The sequence below is a fragment of the Silene latifolia genome, chromosome 5, assembly GCF_048544455.1.
Source record: "Silene latifolia isolate original U9 population chromosome 5, ASM4854445v1, whole genome shotgun sequence".
Lineage (NCBI taxonomy): Eukaryota > Viridiplantae > Streptophyta > Magnoliopsida > Caryophyllales > Caryophyllaceae > Silene > Silene latifolia.
Window position 1 is genome coordinate 86,160,753 of NC_133530.1, and position 18,132 is coordinate 86,178,884.

The 18,132-nt window shown below is 34.5% G+C and overlaps 3 protein-coding genes across 3 annotated transcripts; 1 reads left to right on the forward strand and 2 right to left on the reverse strand.

Annotated features, from left to right (window-relative positions):
• Window positions 1-147: 147 nt before the first annotated feature.
• LOC141655698 (cysteine proteinase inhibitor 5-like) lies at window positions 148-516 on the reverse strand. Its single transcript, XM_074462763.1, has one exon. The coding sequence runs from the start codon at window positions 514-516 to the stop codon at window positions 148-150; it is 369 nt and encodes a 122-aa protein (XP_074318864.1).
• An 8,700-nt stretch (window positions 517-9,216) lies between these two features.
• LOC141655699 (uncharacterized) lies at window positions 9,217-10,245 on the forward strand. The gene is made up of 6 exons (XM_074462764.1): window positions 9,217-9,234; window positions 9,315-9,386; window positions 9,474-9,560; window positions 9,668-9,799; window positions 9,894-9,999; window positions 10,211-10,245. Exons 1-6 carry the CDS (start codon window positions 9,232-9,234, stop codon window positions 10,243-10,245), a joined length of 435 nt encoding a protein of 144 aa, XP_074318865.1. The 5' UTR covers window positions 9,217-9,231.
• A 2,120-nt stretch (window positions 10,246-12,365) lies between these two features.
• On the reverse strand, window positions 12,366-14,791 carry LOC141655700 (protein FAR1-RELATED SEQUENCE 5-like). Its single transcript, XM_074462765.1, has 4 exons — window positions 14,698-14,791; window positions 13,758-13,991; window positions 13,081-13,643; window positions 12,366-12,635 (listed from the first exon to the last, which is right to left on the reverse strand). Exons 1-4 carry the CDS (start codon window positions 14,789-14,791, stop codon window positions 12,366-12,368), a joined length of 1,161 nt encoding a protein of 386 aa, XP_074318866.1.
• Window positions 14,792-18,132: the final 3,341 nt, after the last annotated feature.

Consider the following 18,132-nt stretch of genomic DNA (forward strand, 5'->3'; position numbering starts at 1 on the left):
CACAACAATACTTATTTTAATCACCTCACCCCCACAATAATACCCCACAATACCTTCCCTCTTTCCAATTATCTCACCCCACCACAATACTTTAACTTATTTAATTCAAACACCCTTAATTTTCGTGCCACCCATGAATAGGGAAGATTATCGGGAATAGGAGGGAGTAATACGTAGCAGAGCAATAAAGCTTATCAACTCCAACTTTTTCCCTGATTCAACAACAGTTGCTTGATAAGATTTTGTTTTACCCTCGGTTTTCGCGTCAACGATAAGACGATATTGAAATCCATTAACCACTTGATATTCACTCTTGTTGATCTTCACCAATTCCAATGACTTCCCGATCTTCTTATTGTTTTCTAGCACCGCAAATCGAGCAATGTCGACTAGGTGAGGATCAATGACGCTTTTGACGGGTTTCCATCCACCAACAATTGCGTCAATGCTTGAGGCACATGAAAGGAAGATTACAAGGACAAAGGAAAGTAAGATGATTGAAGAAGGAGCCTTCATTTTTTTAATTGTGTGTTAATTGTTTCAATTAATTTGTGTATTATTGTTTTGGTTGATGATTTTTTCAACTTAAGAAATGGTGTATTTATAGTTACAACTTACGTAGAACATTTATTTTATTATCATGAATTGATACACATAACACATTTCCAAAAATGTTTTTTTTTCTTAATAGGCAATTAAATCACATTGATCACCATTTTGTGATTTTGTACAAATTTAGTGCACTCATGAGTAAATTTTCTTTATCTTGTAGTATGAACATGATAAATTGTTTAGACCATGTTCTATGTTTCGAATTTTGCATTAATAACCGACGTTAATTACGATGCTAAATTGTTTAGACCATGTTCTCAAACACGCATAAAAATTTAATTAGGGGCATAGGTTAGTGTGGAATTAGGGCTAAAAACTTTCACATTTTGGTGAGAGAAGTTGGTGGTCATGTGAATTTACGTATGTTCCTAGATTTTGCATCAAATTAACATTCGGTAATTCACCCAAAAATTGAATTAGGATTCATCATTACTGATAAAAAAATCGAATTAAATTAAGGTTCATCCAATTTGACGAATTGAATTAGGGTTTATCATCAATTGATTGATCGATTTTTCTGATTAATCGAATTAGGGCTAAATTTAGACCGATCTTGAGTTAGTCTCTATTTTGAACGATTTTGATTAATTGTATAAGCTAGGGTTCATCAATTTTATTAATAGAATTGAATTAGGAATTGATTAATGAATTAAGTTAGGGTTCATCAATTGATTGATCAAATTTTGATTAATTGACTTAGAGTTCATCAATTTGATTAAGTTGTTTGAATTAGGGTTAGACAAATCGAATTAAATAAGGGGCAAATGTTTGACGAAATTGAATAATTTTCAAATATTTAGGCTAATTTTGAAAGTCGTTTAATTAATCCCTAAATTCGTTGATAATACTAAATCTAAATGCTAAATGTAGAAAATAAATCAAATATAAAAAAAAACTAACCATAATGATGTTAACTAGTTAATTAGTTAACTACATTTGCTATATGACTAACCTAACCCTAAATTAATCAAACCTAACTAACTATGGTTTGCCACGTGTCCACTTGCTATTGGTTTGTTATGGAATTCTATACACAATGTGTATGTGTATCATCAGGCCCGTCTTTGAGGGTGTGCGGCCCGTGCAGCTGCACAGGGCCCCCAAAATTTTAGCCCAAAATTGGTCTTTGCGAGCCCAACAAAAAAAGAAAGTTTATATAAGAGTATTTTGAGAGTACATACAAACATATACTGTGCTGTGTGGTTTAGTGGTATTTTTTCTAGGAAACTTTTGAGGTAGCATTGAATCACGTGCTCGATTCCTACTGATTGGAACTTTAATAATTTGAGCAATATCCTTTATGCACACTCCTTTATTCCACCTTATTTTTATGTTAATTTGTTTTTTTTGCTGGATTCTCCATGTGTATTTCTACACCCAATTAATACTCACTTCAAGTCTTCAACTAATAAATACTAATAAAAAACTATTATTTTCTAATAAATAATTTAAAATATAAAAATAAGATTTTTTTTCATTTGGATGTTGATAATATGATATGTCCCCTTTTATAATGGAAATGAAAACCAGTTGCTCCAAGAATAGCCAATAACATCCTTTCAGATGAGAACGGTAAAAGAAAATCGACTTTCACATAACCTCAAAACAAATTTTAAGATGACATAAAAAAAGATGATTTTTAAAATTTGGGATTAAAAAAAGTTATAAGTTCACGTATATCAACTTAAAATTATATAGTATCAGTTAAATTATAATTAGAGCAGTACTATATAGGGCCCCGATTTAAATTTTCGCACGGGGCCCTAAAATCTCAGAGACGGCCCTGTGTATCATCCCTTATTTTATCTACTCGTAAAAGGTTATATGAATTAACATTGGGTATTCTTGAAAATGTTCATTCAAAACTTAGATTGTACTAAACAACTAATTTAGCTCCCGTGCAATGTATGCACCATATATATAAAGTTTTACTTTTTTTAGTGTAATATATTTATGAAATTTAAATTAACTAATTTTTTTTTTTTTACGTTTCTCATCGTTATATTTTGATTTGAAAAATCAAAGTCGAAATCATATTAATCATGAAATAAGTATTTCAATGAAAGTTTTTCTTATTAGCGAGAGATTAATGGTGTTATTTTATAAAATTTTACTGATAATATATTTTTAGCCGCAACTTTTTATCATAGAAAATCAATGAATTTTTTTCGTATGATTCTTTAAACAAAAAAAAAGAACTTCTTTTTATATATCATAGAATCCTAACTGATGTAAAATACTAAATGACATAACTATATAAATCTGAAAGATTATGTGTATTATAACCCACCATACTTATAAAATATGCTAAAAATAACTAAACTTTATTTTGGGAAATATGTTTAGGTGGGAAATTTTGGAGTTTCGCCTATTCTTTTAGTAAATAAGGGATTTTTAATAATTACGTAATAATTTATATAATTAGTTTCAGTTAAATATCAATCTTATTTGGTGTGAAAACTATCAAATTTTCGCTCTGATTCTCTTACCAAGCTATAATATTTAACGTCTTTGTATATTACTCCCTCCTATCCATCGTTTTTTCCCCTTTGAAGTGGGCACGGGGATTAAGGTTGGGGAGTATAATATTGATAAATATATGAGTGGGGTTTGGTAATTGGAGAGAGATATGAATAATTATGATTAAATATTAATAAAGGTGATGGGTGGGGTTTGGTTATTGGAGAGAGGTAGGAATAATTAGAATTAAATATTAATAAAGTATATAGTGGGGTTTGGTGAGTGGAAAGAGGTAAGAGTATAATATTAATAAAAACTTTCTCAAAAAGAAAAGGGGAAGAAAACTTGAATAATCCGTTTTAGGAAATAGGGAAGAAAAGAGTGGATAGGAGGGAGTATTATTTAAAAAACCGCGCATTTGTGCGCGGGTTCCACTAGTGTTGTCATTAATTATTTTTACATCCATGACCCCTTATACTAGAAGAATAAGAGATCTCTAATATTTTCCCGCCTAAATGAAAATTATTCTATAATTGGGCTTCATTATGTCATATCTAAAATTGGGCCGTATTGTTTAATTTCATATACGGAGTAATATATATATATATATATATATATATATATATATATATATATATATATATATATATATATATATATATATATATATATATATATATATATATATATATAGATTTAGGATCCGGTGAGAACGATCACTCGGTGCAAACGGTGAGAACGACCTACAATCGTAGGATTTTATAACAGATTGTTTACGGTTTTTATATTTTTTCTATTTTTACGCGGTTCATATAAATTTGTGAGATTTTTTCATTTCCTTCTCTCTCCTCTCATTTTTTCAGTTTCGTTCTTCTCTCTTCCTTTTCCCCCCAAATTACCATAAACTTTAATTTCTTCCCCAAATCATTTCATCATCAATTTCTGGTGCATTATTTGTTGATAACGATGAACGATTATCATTCGTTTGCCGTTTTCTCGTTCTAATTCCTTTAATCGCTCAATTTCTATGAATTTCGCAAGTAATTTGGTATGATTTGATCTTCAACTTTTAGTTGCTAATGTATTTTTCTTCGTTTTCTTGTTTTATTAAGCTGAGTTTTCCTTTAATAAGCTGTATCTAACTTCGTATTTGTCTTTCGAAATCATTAATGCGAGTTTACCCTAATTTTTCCCCAAATCGCTTGTTCGTCAATTTGCGGTGAATTAATTGTTGATAACAATGATCGATTATTATTCGTCTGCCGTTTTATCGTTCTACTCTAGTTAATCGCTCTATTTCTATACAATTCGCAAGTATTTCGGTATGTTTTGATCTTCACCTTGTAGTTGTTAATGCCTATTTCTTCGGTATTTTGTTTTATTAAGCTGAATTATCCTTTGATAAGCTGATTCTAACTTCGTTGTTGTCTTTTGAAATCATTAATGCAGGTTTATCTGCTTTACGGTTGAGATTTGGTTAATTAGGTATTTGTTATGACTGTCATGATTAATTTTAGGTTTATTTATGTTTATGTTCGGCTTATTCATTGATTTTATTTGATACTTACTTTCGTTCGGTTGCATGCAGGTTTTTGTTTTGTTTCGATTTAAGAGCATTGTCGTCTTGGTGTATTCTCAACTAGGTATTATATTTTCCCTACTTTATTTGTTTGATTTTACATTTTTTTCCCTCCTTTTTTTCTGTGTTAGCATTCTAAGTTTATCATGATTGTAGTTTTGAAGTTTTTATTTCTGAGATTTGTGTTGTTTACAACCTTTTTATTTGCTGTTTTTCCTTGTTGAGCTAATTGTATGTGTGTTTTTCACGTTATGTCCTTGTGTTTACTTCCGAATTAGGCTTGTGTGTGCGTTTTCTGTCTTTTTCATACGTGTTGATGGTTCCGTATCAGCTAGGTACGTCACAACTGTTATCAGTCACACTTTGTCAGTTCATAGGTACACTCATGTGGTTTGTTTGACTTTCTGATATGTCCTACGTATTGGTGGCATTTTTTGTATGCTTGGCATAAGTTTGTGTGTGCGGTATATGCTTTTTTTGACTGATTGCATTAATTTATTTATTTGTTTTTATTTTGTTGTGTGTTTCAGATGGGGTTTTACACTTAATGAGTAGTTTAGGGTGTAAGTGCATTGTAATACTCGTTAATCACGTCTTTTTAGCCCATACGTACGTTATTTATGAGTTTAATAATAATGAATGCATCAGTGCCCTTTTCAAGAGGGGGACCACATCTTCATTTGTTTTGCAATTCATTTTTTTCCCGCTGTAACGTAACTGTGATGCCCTTGGTATGTAGGGAGAGTTTTTTTCTCATGGTTTGTTTGTGTGTTGATGTGAGTTTTGTTCATTTATTGGGTTATGTGCCAGTCATGTACGTCAATACGGGTTATACGTACGTTGAATGAGTTGCTGGATACGTCTTTTAGTTTATGTTGTGTGTATCAATGTACTTATGCATATTGTTTAAAAACCTTTTTCATGGCTTATTTTTGTTTCGCTTGATCATTTTCAATGAGGCTACTATGTGTTTTGCATCGTGAGATATAGGTTCAGTTTATCACATATGTCCATACGCATTTTGTTGTTGGTTAGGTACATTGTTTACATTGACAACTACACTTTTTATGGTAACAGGTGTCATTATGAAGAGAACACGTTCAGAACGTCGGCACCAAAGGAGAAGGGACAAGCGGACCTCGAGAAGTCCCCGTCACAAGTATGCAACAAGTCGGATGTGATCCTTCAAGATTTTCCTGGTATTGAAAACAAGGATGAGTCCTAGTGGTCTTTTAAATTTCATCAATAGTGGCCTCTCCGACAATCAAATCTCGGACATTCAAGAGATGGGCTTTGGTGGTATACCTTTGTGCCTTAAAACGGATATGCTTCCGGCGCTTAGCACACGGCTTGTCTCCTGGATTTGATCCATTCACGTCTTCCCTATTAAACAACCAGTTGCCTATTCGGGATGAAGATGTCCATCTTGCCACAGGGTTACCTATGGGTGAGGTAGAAATAGTGCAAGCCACTCGTTTTGATCAGACCGAGGTGTTTGTAGAGATGGTTACTGCATGGAAGTCTCAGTTTGAGGGTGTTGACAAAGTTACCTACACCCACCTATTGAATAAGATGGCTGAACAGAGACAAGGTGGGGTTGATTTCAAGAGAAATTTTATCGTATATGTTGTGTCTGCGTTTCTTATGGGAATTAAGGGAAGTGTTCCAAGTGTGCGAATACTCAAGTGTTTGAGCGATGTCTCCTTGATTCCAAAACTAAGATGGTGCGATTTTACCCGAAGAAACTTAATTGCAAGTGTCGAACAGTGGAGAGATGATAAGGAGAAGGAGGCCAATGGGAGCTGCAAGAAGATCTATAAAGGTCCTATCATGGTTTTAATTTTCATTTACCTCGATAGGACACTTTTTAAGGCTAGATCAGTTAAGCGGGTGTTTCCAACATTATGTACATGGACGAAGGAAGCGATTTCTTTGCGAATATCTAAAGAAAAAAGGGAAGCTCATCGGTTTGGTTCTCGTTTCATTGATTCACGTTGGTGAAGCACCCAGTTGCTTTGGTCCTGGTATGTGGAGAGCCGTGCGTAACAAAGACTTTGATGTTGTGTCTGAGGATGATGATATTGTTGGTAATGACGAAGATGACGCGGCTGACAACAATGGACGTGATGGGCACGATGCCAACAGATCACACGTCAGTTCTTGCATTGAAACGCCGGCAAGCACAAATAAAGCCCTTGCTACTCGCATTTCGAAATTTCGCAGATTCTATTAATACGCTAGCGTATAATGCCGAATTCTGCGGTTGTTTGTCACTGTCCGCCATGGCGACTCTCTACTAGGGGTTTCCGATTAACACCACCTAGTGTACCTGAAGATGAGGTTGGGACAAAAGTGGATCGCGGACGGGGTGATCCGATTGTTGGTGGCAATGACAAGCGCATCGATGAATCTGCTTTGCCCCCGGGTTCGGGAGCGATTCACACACTTTATTGGATACGTCTACTACAGGGGGTAGGTCAGCCTCTGAGGTTCATGGCGGTCGTGTTCCATCTACACCAGAAGGAAGCAATGACGACCCTTGTTGGAACGATCCTACCTTTGTGGCAGCGGCCATCGCGTTGGGTAACGCGTTCAACAAGGATCCAAAGTGGATGTACCATACCAAAGAAAAGACGAGTTGCTCCCGGGTTCCCGACCTTCAATCTATTTCAATCTCAAGATAAATCGCAGCCCCGGTTTCTCCGGACTGTCCCTATCGCAATCGTTGTTTCCCCTCCGTCTGCTTTGCTCCTAATGCACCTGTTGCTTCTCCCGATTATCCTAATGAACCCGTTGAATCAGTTCACGTAGTCCACCATGCTGCTGACATAGAGACCAAGAGAGGTGTAGTTGTTCCAAACGTATACAAGTCACCTTTTATTCAAAGGAATATATCTATGTTTTCTGAATTGAGCCAACCGGAGAAAGATGTTTCTGACTTGGTTTTTGAGGAAGGATCTGATGAAAGGTATTTATAATCTTTTTTTTACAACCTATTTCAATCTCAAGTTAAATGTTTAATCGTGATCGATTAGTGGGGTAATTCGTTAATATATCGAACGTATCTATATTTTTTTGTCTCTTTTTCATTGTTTTGTTATTTTCAAATGAGGTATTGTTCGGAATCGTTTGTTCCAGCTAAGAAGGTACGATTTAGTGTCCTTTATCTCAGACATAAAGATTTCTACAAATGTGATAAATGCATGGGCTAATCTATTGAACAAGCGAGAGGAGTTAAAAGCTGCCTCATCCCCTTTGCGTTTATACGCTTTTGTGACTCATAATGTAAGTTTCCCTATGATTGATTTATGTTTGTTTTAACCTTCAGTTTTAATCAATGTTATGTTTTCCTATATAGATATTCTTGTTATCGTCCTACCTGACTTTATTTTGGTTGTTAAATATGTTGAAATTCAGGGTATTAAATGTGAAGATATTACCGAATACGAGAACGTCAAATTGGTGAGCTTTCAGCATCTGTATTTTTTTATTTTTAGTATCATTTGTCAGTTTTGTCCTCTTTAGGTTTCTACTAAGGTTAATATATGTGTTTCAAAACCGGATCTTTGTTCCCTTTACACTCCGTGAGCCGTCCGTCTGTGTTAACATGGTGTCCCGAAAGATTGAAGTCATTCATCCTATGCTTCCTAAATCAGTGGACTTCTCTGATTCTGTTCGCATGGTGGTGAGAATATGATTTTTGCGCATACCAGTTCACTTTGTCAAACGTTTAATTTAGTTTTCTCACTCGTTGACGTTTCGATTGTAATCGACTTTTTCGAGGGATTTTGTTCGATGTGACATGATCTCCAAATCATACTGATTTAAGACAGATCCATTTTTCTCATGTGAAGAACTCGTCCCCAAAACGCATGTGATTGACGTCGTTGATGATGGCATTTATCTGATGTGTTACATGGAGACATATACGGGGTCCCGCCAATTGCTCAAATCTCAGTTCATAAATGTAAGATACGTCCTTTTTTTTGGCTATGTACGTTTAGTAAATAAGCAATCACAACTTTCTCATTAACAATTGTTTCACATATTGAACCATCCAGATCTAGATCGGGGTGCAGAATCGGCAAGATCCTTCTTAAACAGAAGATGAAGTACTGCTTTGCGGTTTTGTCGTCTCCTCGTAACGAATTATCAAAACAAGTGTTGATGGTCATGAGCGTCTCAACGTCAAATCAGGCAAGCACCCATTTTTTTTTTTTTTTTTTTTTTTTTTTGTTTTCTTTTTTGTTTGCAAGTGATCGTTAACCTTACTAAATATATTGTCCTTTTTCGTTTTTTAAAGGAAACAAGCGGCTGTAAAAGAAGTGGAATATACTGATACGCACCTGTTAGACTATGTGTTCCTTATACGTGCGGGAGAATCAGCTAAAGAGTAATGTTTCATCCTTTTTAGTATGTTTACCTTGTCAACTTTATTTGTGTTGTTAGAAGTAGCACATAATAAGCTTTTTTTCGTTGGTGTATACGTTATTTTTGTAGTGACGTAGTCGTCGAGACAAGCTTTGGTCAAGTAACAAAGGAAGGCATGTGCTCTTTGACCCCGGAAGTGGGTTGCGGATATGGTATGGTGACTACTTGATTTTCGTACGTGTTTATTTCTATTTTTATGTAGTATAGAACAACACTCGTTTTTTCAATTTAGGTGATCGATATGTTCGGGATCTATTCAACTATGCTAAAGCCAGATTTGTTGTATATCCCATCTACTGCACGTGTGAGTGTTACCCTTCTCATCCGTGATTCACTTAATATTATCAATTTGAATGTTTGTCTTACTAATCGATATGTTTGTCTATTCTAGCATCTCAATCCTCAACGAGATAAAAATCTTGGTCGCAATTACATCAAAACATCATATATGCCTACAGATGGGGTGTGTGTGAAAGCTGTAAGTATATTGTTCTGTTTTTTCTAACCTGTGGGTATGTATTTTTTTCGTTTATGAAGATCAAACCCATTTCATTCATACCATACGTCTTTTATTTTTGTCAACAGGTTTTTATACCCATCATTGATAACGAACACTGGTTTCTTATTGTGTGTGATCTGGAGATGAAGACGAACTATATTCTGAACTCACTACGTCCTAAGGATATCCGGGCTGACACTGAACTTGTTGCGGAAGTGGTATATTCTTAAAAATATTATAATTGTTTTCGTTCAGATAATGCTTTCCTTGAGGATTCATGACTAATAGGTTCAATGTATCATTTTGTTTTAGGTTACTAATGTCTTCCAGATCTTATGCCGGTCCAAAGGCTACAAGCATCTTGTAGGGGTGCCTCTAGCTAAGTTTTCGACTCTGACTGTTCCTCGCCACAAAATCTGTAAGTACTCATCTTTTTTTATTTACTTATCACCGAGTATGTCACACTAGGTCGATTGTTGTTAGGTACATTTAATGCGATGACGTGCGTCGCGGCGATATGTCCCATGTTTTTATTTGATTTTTGTATCTTTGGACATGGGGTGTTTTGTGCACGGATGATAAAGTAAGGCCGCCTGTGTTGGTACTTATTCTAGTTTTGTTTGGTGAAGGTTTGATTGCGGCGTTCATGTCCTCAAATGGTTAGAAGTCGCCGCAACCGAGTCTCGGGGAAGACAAAAGCAACTTCAAGGCGTTGGCTGGATTTAGGAAGGACGTCGCGCTCAAATTGTTACGTTGGCAGGAGAACAATCGTAAGGTATTCAAAATAAATCTCATTTTTCATTTGTCTTTATCGTTAGTTTTAACTGATCACATCTGTACAAGTGCAAGGTTTACATTGTTTTTTTTCTCATGTGTGATATGTAGGCTTACTAAAAGTCATGGGAGCGGCTTTGCGTTTGGCAGGATTGTGGCTGACATGTAGGCTTAGTAAACGTCATGTACATCTTATGGACTTTGTGATGGTGTAATTGGGGTTTTGTTGCATTGTATTAACTACCTTTACGTTATTTGTGTATCTGGTTTTCTAAGTACAAGGTGTCTTTTGAAACGCCTTTGGTTCATGTTGTTTTCATTTGTGGCATCCCGTTGGATATGGAATCCTGATAGCTTTGACCGTTTGTAATGGAAGGGCATCTACTTTGTGTGGATAATATGTAGGATATGCATCCCATTCCGTCTGTCTGTGTTTAGACAAATGGTGGTGTCTATGTGGCAATGGGCTAGGAATCGGGCAACCTCTTTCATTACTAAGTACGCTTATCATGTATAACATGTGCATCAATCGTGTTAATATACACGCTCATCATGTATAACATGTGCACCAATCGTGTTAACATGTGCACCAATCGTGTTAATAACCACAACATCAATTGTGATACCATACCAATACTATATTCTTTAACAACCCACCAACAACCTTTTTTTTTTTTTTTTTAGTGTCATACAATATCATTTGTGACTATTGAAATCAATCGTGTCTAATGAAATCATCAGGTAATAGATAATTAGATGTCATACAATATTAGGATTTTGTCTATGTAACTTAAGTTCGCGAATCTTTGTTTATTAATATGTTACGCTGCGTTTTTTCACAATTAATACTAATATGTACGATTTTCATGAAAAACATGTGCAACAGTCGTGTTAATAGTCACGCTTTTTGTGAAGAAATCTGAAAGTTTACTTTTTACCATTCACATATCAAAAAATGAGCAGATTCATTAGCTCTTTAATATCTAGAACGCAAGCCTTCCATAAACTTTCACTTGTATATGATATAACAAGTGTTTCCATTCACAATTCTCGACGATACACTTTCAAATTTCTTTGCAGATGCACATATAATCCATGTGGATACGCTATTAGGTTGTGTTATAAAACAAATGCTATAAAAAAAAAAAAAAAAAAGATCAAAAAAAAAAAAAGTTCAAAAATCCCATATAACAGAGCAAAAATGAAGTCTCAATTCCTCCCGCCATTATTCATTATATTTGGGTATGTGATCCGCAACTCTTTTCCGTTGTTAATTCCTGAAACGAACAAATGCTATAAAACATTAACGGTTACAAATTTGATTAGATACAACAATAATATCCCTTAATGAAGCACCAACTAAACATATTCAATCTGCACCAGTATTCTCTAATAATGAATGCACCAAAATTAATAGCGTACCTGTATCATGGAATCATACTCTCCCAGGACAATTCCGACTATCATGGAATCCTAACTCTCCGCAAGCATTGCATTTCCTGGCCGCTTTCTTCTGTTCTTTTGTAGCTTTTTCCCTTTGGGACATCATTCTTTTTCCAGACCCTTTTGTTTTTGACTGTATAGGAGGTAAGACAACCACTTCCTTTGGTATTTTTTGTTCCTAAGAGCATCTCAAGTTCCCTATTCTTCTTTTTCAGCCTATCACCCGTGGTACTACTACTACTACATTCTCGACGTCTTGGTTTGTGCGTTTATCTTATCTTTAAAATCTTTCAAAATTCCCAGCAATTCGTCAACATACTCGCTTTTTGTTCAAATGAGCGTCACACACGAGAACACCTCGGACCATAAGGTACCAATTTTGTGCCGTCTAACATCTAATGAGTTACAATCTTCAATTAAAGTATGTGGCACATTACTACAAATCGGTGACATGTTGCCAATTTGCTCCACCGACTTAACGATCTTTGTTACGGAACATTGTCAAGGCCTTGTTCTTTCAACACGTAAAGCGCATGACGGCACAAAATTCCATGTCTCTCGAACTTTTTACAGTGCGTTCACTTTCATTTCGTCAGAGATAAAGATAACATAGTAAACCTTGTCTTTTTCACGATCAATAATGGGGATGTTGTCACTGGTAGTAACCCCTAATATTTTAACACCACAGGTGAAACAAGCAGCCACCCACTCGTTTTTAAATTCAGAAAACATCACTGGGGTGTAGAACTCAGAAGCGTGTTTTTCCAAAGGGTGAGGCGTCTCTAGATCAGGGAAGGAGTTTTTTGACTCGGCTATTAATTTAGATTGTTTCCATCGCTGAGCATCCATAGCACTCTCATACCTCATAAGAAACTCAACCAAAGTTAAGTGTGGGTTCATGAAATTTCCGAAAAGCTATTCTCGGACTCGGACACTGACGTGGTTCTCATTAGTCCACCCATAAATAAATCCTCGAAATATGCTTTGGGATCCAAAAAGCCCTTTTGTCAAACATGGTATCTAACCATTCATTGCCGGTCACCCGTATGAAGATATAATCGAGCACCACCGTTCCTCAAACTCGGACGGTTCGATATCTTCTCGCCCAAACACAGAGCACAACTCTTTCATGAAGTTAGTTTCCCGATATAGCGTAGTTCCGATCTTGTCTGGCAACTTTTTCATGATATGCCACATGCAATATCTCGTGGCTTGAGTTTTGTCCCCGAACACTGTTTTAACCCCGATCTTATGCCCCTATCCCGATCGCAATTATGCATACAGGATACTTATTGCTCATTGCACTTAGAAAATTCTGAAACAACCATACGAAATCCTCATCAGTCTCTTTCCTTATAAGTCCTGCTCCAAATGACACGCATTTTTTGTGATGATCAACCCCCGTGAAAGGGGCAATAATCATTTTATACGTGTTCATATTAAACGTCGTGTCAAAAGACGTCATATCACCAAAAAGACTGTAATTCTTTATAGCTATAGGATCAAACCAACAAACCCTAGATAGTCGACCACGATCGTCAACATCAAAATCAAAGTAGTACGAACTACACATGGCTTTTTTGTGCATGAAATTTTCAATCATCATTTGCGCGTCATACCCTTTAATAAATTTTTTCACATCCCTCCAAAAATTTTTGAAGTCCTCAAGTGATGCCCCTACATTTTGATACCCTTTCACGTACTCTTTGAACATCCTAAAGCTTTGCACAGACCCTTTATTCACCTTAGAATTCTCAACAATCATGGATTTATGTATAAGGGTTAATTCTCGTGACTCAGTCAAATGCACCACGGTGTTTGGTGTTGAGAGGAGATGGGTGTGTCCTTCATGAAAGTCAACAATTACATATTGACCTTTTTCATTTCTTCGGAAAAAAATTTTTGCATTACATCAAATTCTAGTTCTCTGTCTCTTTTTTACCTTCCCTCTAGGCTTACTTTCTCCAGCTTTACTGCACACACAGTACTTAGTCATGACAACCCCATCTACGTTTCGTTGCGTCAACTTCCTCATTTTAAAACCAGAGTTAGTAGCATAAACCTTATAGAATTCTAGCCCATCATCTAGTTTATCAAAGATCATACCCAAAACAGGCTTCAATTTTGGCGCACATACGGGTATTCTTTCCTTCGGGTTTGTCTCAATGATTGGTGAGCCTGCATCTATGCACGCTACACAGTAGAACAATAAGGGTATAAGCAGCAAGCTCAAATAATTAATGCACAACAAATATAATTTTCAGGTACGCTAATTTAGTCAAAAGCACGAAATCAATTAGAAAACAAAAAACCACAGAAATTATCTCAGAAAGTTGTGCCTGATCGCTAAAATTTCGTATTTTTCATTACTGTCTACTTAATGTAGACGTCAAGATACATCAATCATGTCTTATAATTTTGTCACAGGCAGAAAGTCAAATGTTTATTATGACACAAATCGGTATATCCCTTAATTATAATTCTAGATACGCTGCTGACAAAACACAAACGCATCAACTATACTAATATACATGTCTTTCATAAACGTTGGTCTATAAAGGGCGGTTTCGTTCTTCTACCAGGCACGTTTTACATATAAGGCAGATACATCAATTATACTAATATTCATGATATTGAAACAAACGGAATACTGTATAGCGTGCATAAGAAATTTGATCAGCAAGTGTAATAATCAACTCTAAAACAAACTGAATATCACATACACTAACCAGACCGGTAAGATAACTGTTCATATCCATCAGACTCATCAATTTATAATATCAATCAGGCTAACGATACACGTGCAGCAATCGTAATAATTTGTCTTCATATGTTTAAATTAGTATGAATACGCATTAATATAAAAGACTCATCTCATCTGATTTTCAGATATACATACCTAGATGAGACGGTGACTGCACGATATCATTGCTAGCAGCTGGAACAATCGCATCAGTATGTTCCCCCAAATCGCTAGAACCCTCAACATCCATAATTTTCTACGATTGAAATAATTCTGGAATGCCAATCGAAATCACAAAATCGATTGTTAATGCATCAATCACACCAAAACAATCAGAAAAATATTATATCAGTACATCAATTAGATGATCAACGCGATTGATTACGATCAATTTCGACGATTTTGGCGGCTATAGTCTGTGTGTTTTTTCGCGGAATTCTTGTGTTTTCGCGGAAAATATTTGATTAGATTTGGGGGAAAAGTTTTAGAAAGTAGAGAGAGAAAGAGATTTTTTGGGTTTTTTGGTCAAACAGTCGGGTTTAGCTGTGTGCTAGCTCCTTTCGAAATCACGCGTGATTTTTTGATTAAATTACTATTGTAGGTCGTTCTCACCGTTTGCACCGAGTGATCGTTCTCACCGGATCCCGCCTCTATATATATATATATATATATATAGAAATAGGATCTCGTGCGAACTTACGAACTAAGCAAAAAGCGTTGGATTAAATAAATCAATGGACACAATTAAGTCCTCAAAACACTCTCACGCATAAACCAAGGTACCACATTACATCATCATATATTATATTAAAGCAGAAACCAGTCTGCCACATGTCATTTGCTGAGAAATTTTGCCACGTGTCAACTCCGAGTTTAATAGTTACATTGAATACTTAATCTATTTATAGCAGTTATAACAAATCTTTAGTTAAAATTATTTAAAAATGTAAATAATAAATAAATCCAAGATTTAAGCCCGCATTCATGGAAAGTATAAAATCAATCTTCTCAAAATTAAAATGAGTACCCAGTTGAACAAGATGTGGTCAACTATTTACAATCTTAGGCGTAAAGGAATTTGCATATAATGTTTGATCATAATTAATCTATTAACCTACCTTCTACTATTAGAATATCTCAACCCCCTATCTTCTTCCCTTTGGTAAATGATTTTTCTTGATTTTAATACTACATACTCTATTTTAAAATATTTCGTCTAATATCTATTTTATAATTCGATTTTCTAGGGACTTGACGATTCGATTGCTGCTTCGTTGAATAATTTACGAGTGTATGGGTTGTAGTTTCAGTGTAGAGTTTGAGGCCAAAATGATTGTACGTATAATGGCTTTTGAAGATTTAATTTTTTTTTTTTTTATATTATTTATCTCAATCATTTGTTTACTTTATATATTGTCTATTGACCATTTGAACCAGAAACATCGATCAATTTTATTCATTGACATAACATTTTTGCTGACAGATAAATTATAGATATACACTATGACATGATACTTCATCGTCTCGAGACAAAGGTGGAATCTAAGGGAGGTTTGAGCATCATCATTCATTCATTGAAAGAAATGGTCTGGTATAAAAATTTGGTCAGGTGAGTTACAAATCAATGTTAAATAATTACGGAGTTGATAATTGTTGGAATTTTTAATATAAGAAATAACTTTTAATAAATTATGATTATTGAATATCGGTTATTTGTAACAATTTAGACTCGATCAATTCATGTGGTTTTATTTTTTAAATTTTGGCATTTGTTAGTCAAATTAAATTGAATATATTATTATTTGATATGTAATTTTGTTAATTTGATCATAACCAATAACTAAGACTTTTAATTAAGATGACTATCGCCCGATGTATCAAAATAACCGAGTGAGTTCAAAATCTTAAATACAATAATGAGTATAATTAAATGTATATTGCGTGATAAATAAATATGAAATCAACACTAATTTTATATTCATTTTTTACCTCTCATAAGTAAAAAAATGAAAGGAAAAAAAAATGAGTACTTCGAATAAAATTAAGCAACATATATAAACTTATAAACAGTGTGTGACAAATAAGGGTGATTAATTTTTCTAAAGTTTAGTTATTTACGCCGTACTAAATAAGAAAATACGTTAGTTTTTTACTTTTAATGATACTTTTCATACCACCCGTGTTATTATTCCAATTAGAAAATTGGCATATTAATTTGGCCAAATTCATTTAAAATGATTTGGATTATGATTATTCCAATTATGATTATCCTCATTAATGTCTAAAAGACAAAAAGGGATTCATTTCCCACTAATATTCCAATGAGTAGATTGGACTGGAGTACTCCATATTACTCCCTCCTTCAAAATCATTTATTTATCTTTGATATTCTTTGTGAGAGGTCTTTTATTCAAATGTACAAAAATAAATGAATTAGCCGAAGAGAGTATCTTTCAAGAAATGTAAGTATGTAGCTAACACAAATTGATTGAACAATTTATTGGAGACGAGTTAGATAGAGGTTAATATTGGATTCGTATAAATTTATATGTTACATAAATCATCCTTTGATTCATCTTTTTTTGTGCTCTAATATACTCTTCACAATACTTCTTTTAACTTGCAGTTACTCTAATTAAGGTTGGTTTAAAAATATATATCTAGAAGTACCATATAATTTTACACAAGTGACAATACAACACTAACCAATGACGTAGACATTCACAGCGGTTATGGTTGTATTTACCACCATTTTGATACTTCACGTTATAAATGCATAGTTGGTATTTCTTAAGATGGGGTTAAATAACACCGTACTTGAATGGATCGGACAAGCTTATTATTAATCCCTAGATATTATGCTTTTGTCCTATGTATTTTATTTGATCCGTTTTAAGTTTAAGACGAGATATTAGAATTTAGAACGTAAACATTGATATGCCAACGAGAATACGAAAACCATTTTATACATCTTTACTTAAATGCATATGAGAACGTAAACATTGATACGTCAACGGGGTAGGAAAATAACATGTGTCGCATTGCAATAGTTCCAGTTTGGGTAATAACAATTCGGTAAATAAAATATGAAGTTTCATACTCCCTTGAGTTCTTTCGTCTCGATCATTCATTCGTTTGCCTTTGGTTTGGACACAAATGGCAAGAAAAGAGGAGGGGTCAAATATTAAATAACAAGTTAATCAAATTGAGTGTGGAGTATCAAATTGCTTATCAAAGGTATTCCCAAAATATAAAGGCACACAAATGATTTAGACAACCCAAAATAGAATAAGCAATCAAATGAGTGGGACAAACGGAGTTTCATATAAGAAGTTACTTATCCATTGTTTTACACAATTCGGGTTCAGATCAAGCTTTGGTCCTGAATTTGGGTATCAGGTAGGGTTATTCAGATTCGCTCAATTTGGACAAGTCAAGTTACCTCAGTCGCCTACTTCGACTATTTGTCAATAACTTATCAAAAGTCGAGGAAAAAATCATAGTATTTCGAATAAAAAAAATCATAGTATCAAAAGTGTATGGGTAGTAGACAAAGTGAAATTTTCTAAAATTTAATAATTTACTAAATCC

What these genes read in the sequence shown, in the direction of transcription:
- LOC141655698 (XM_074462763.1), bottom strand. Translation starts at nt 516, where the DNA reads ATGAAGGCTCCTTCTTCAATCATCTTACTTTCCTTTGTCCTTGTAATC.
- LOC141655699 (XM_074462764.1), top strand. An exon ending in ATATCCCATCTACTGCACGT is followed by an intron (nt 9,387 to 9,473) that starts GTGAGTGTTACC and finishes TGTCTATTCTAG; the next exon opens with CATCTCAATCCTCAACGAGA. An exon ending in TGTTCCTCGCCACAAAATCT is followed by an intron (nt 10,000 to 10,210) that starts GTAAGTACTCAT and finishes TGTTTGGTGAAG; the next exon opens with GTTTGATTGCGGCGTTCATG.
- LOC141655700 (XM_074462765.1), bottom strand. Translation starts at nt 14,791, where the DNA reads ATGGATGTTGAGGGTTCTAGCGATTTGGGGGAACATACTGATGCGATT. An exon ending in GCAGTCACCGTCTCATCTAG is followed by an intron (nt 13,992 to 14,697) that starts GTATGTATATCT and finishes TCTACTGTGTAG; the next exon opens with CGTGCATAGATGCAGGCTCA. An exon ending in GTGCAGTAAAGCTGGAGAAA is followed by an intron (nt 13,644 to 13,757) that starts GTAAGCCTAGAG and finishes ACTTTCATGAAG; the next exon opens with GACACACCCATCTCCTCTCA.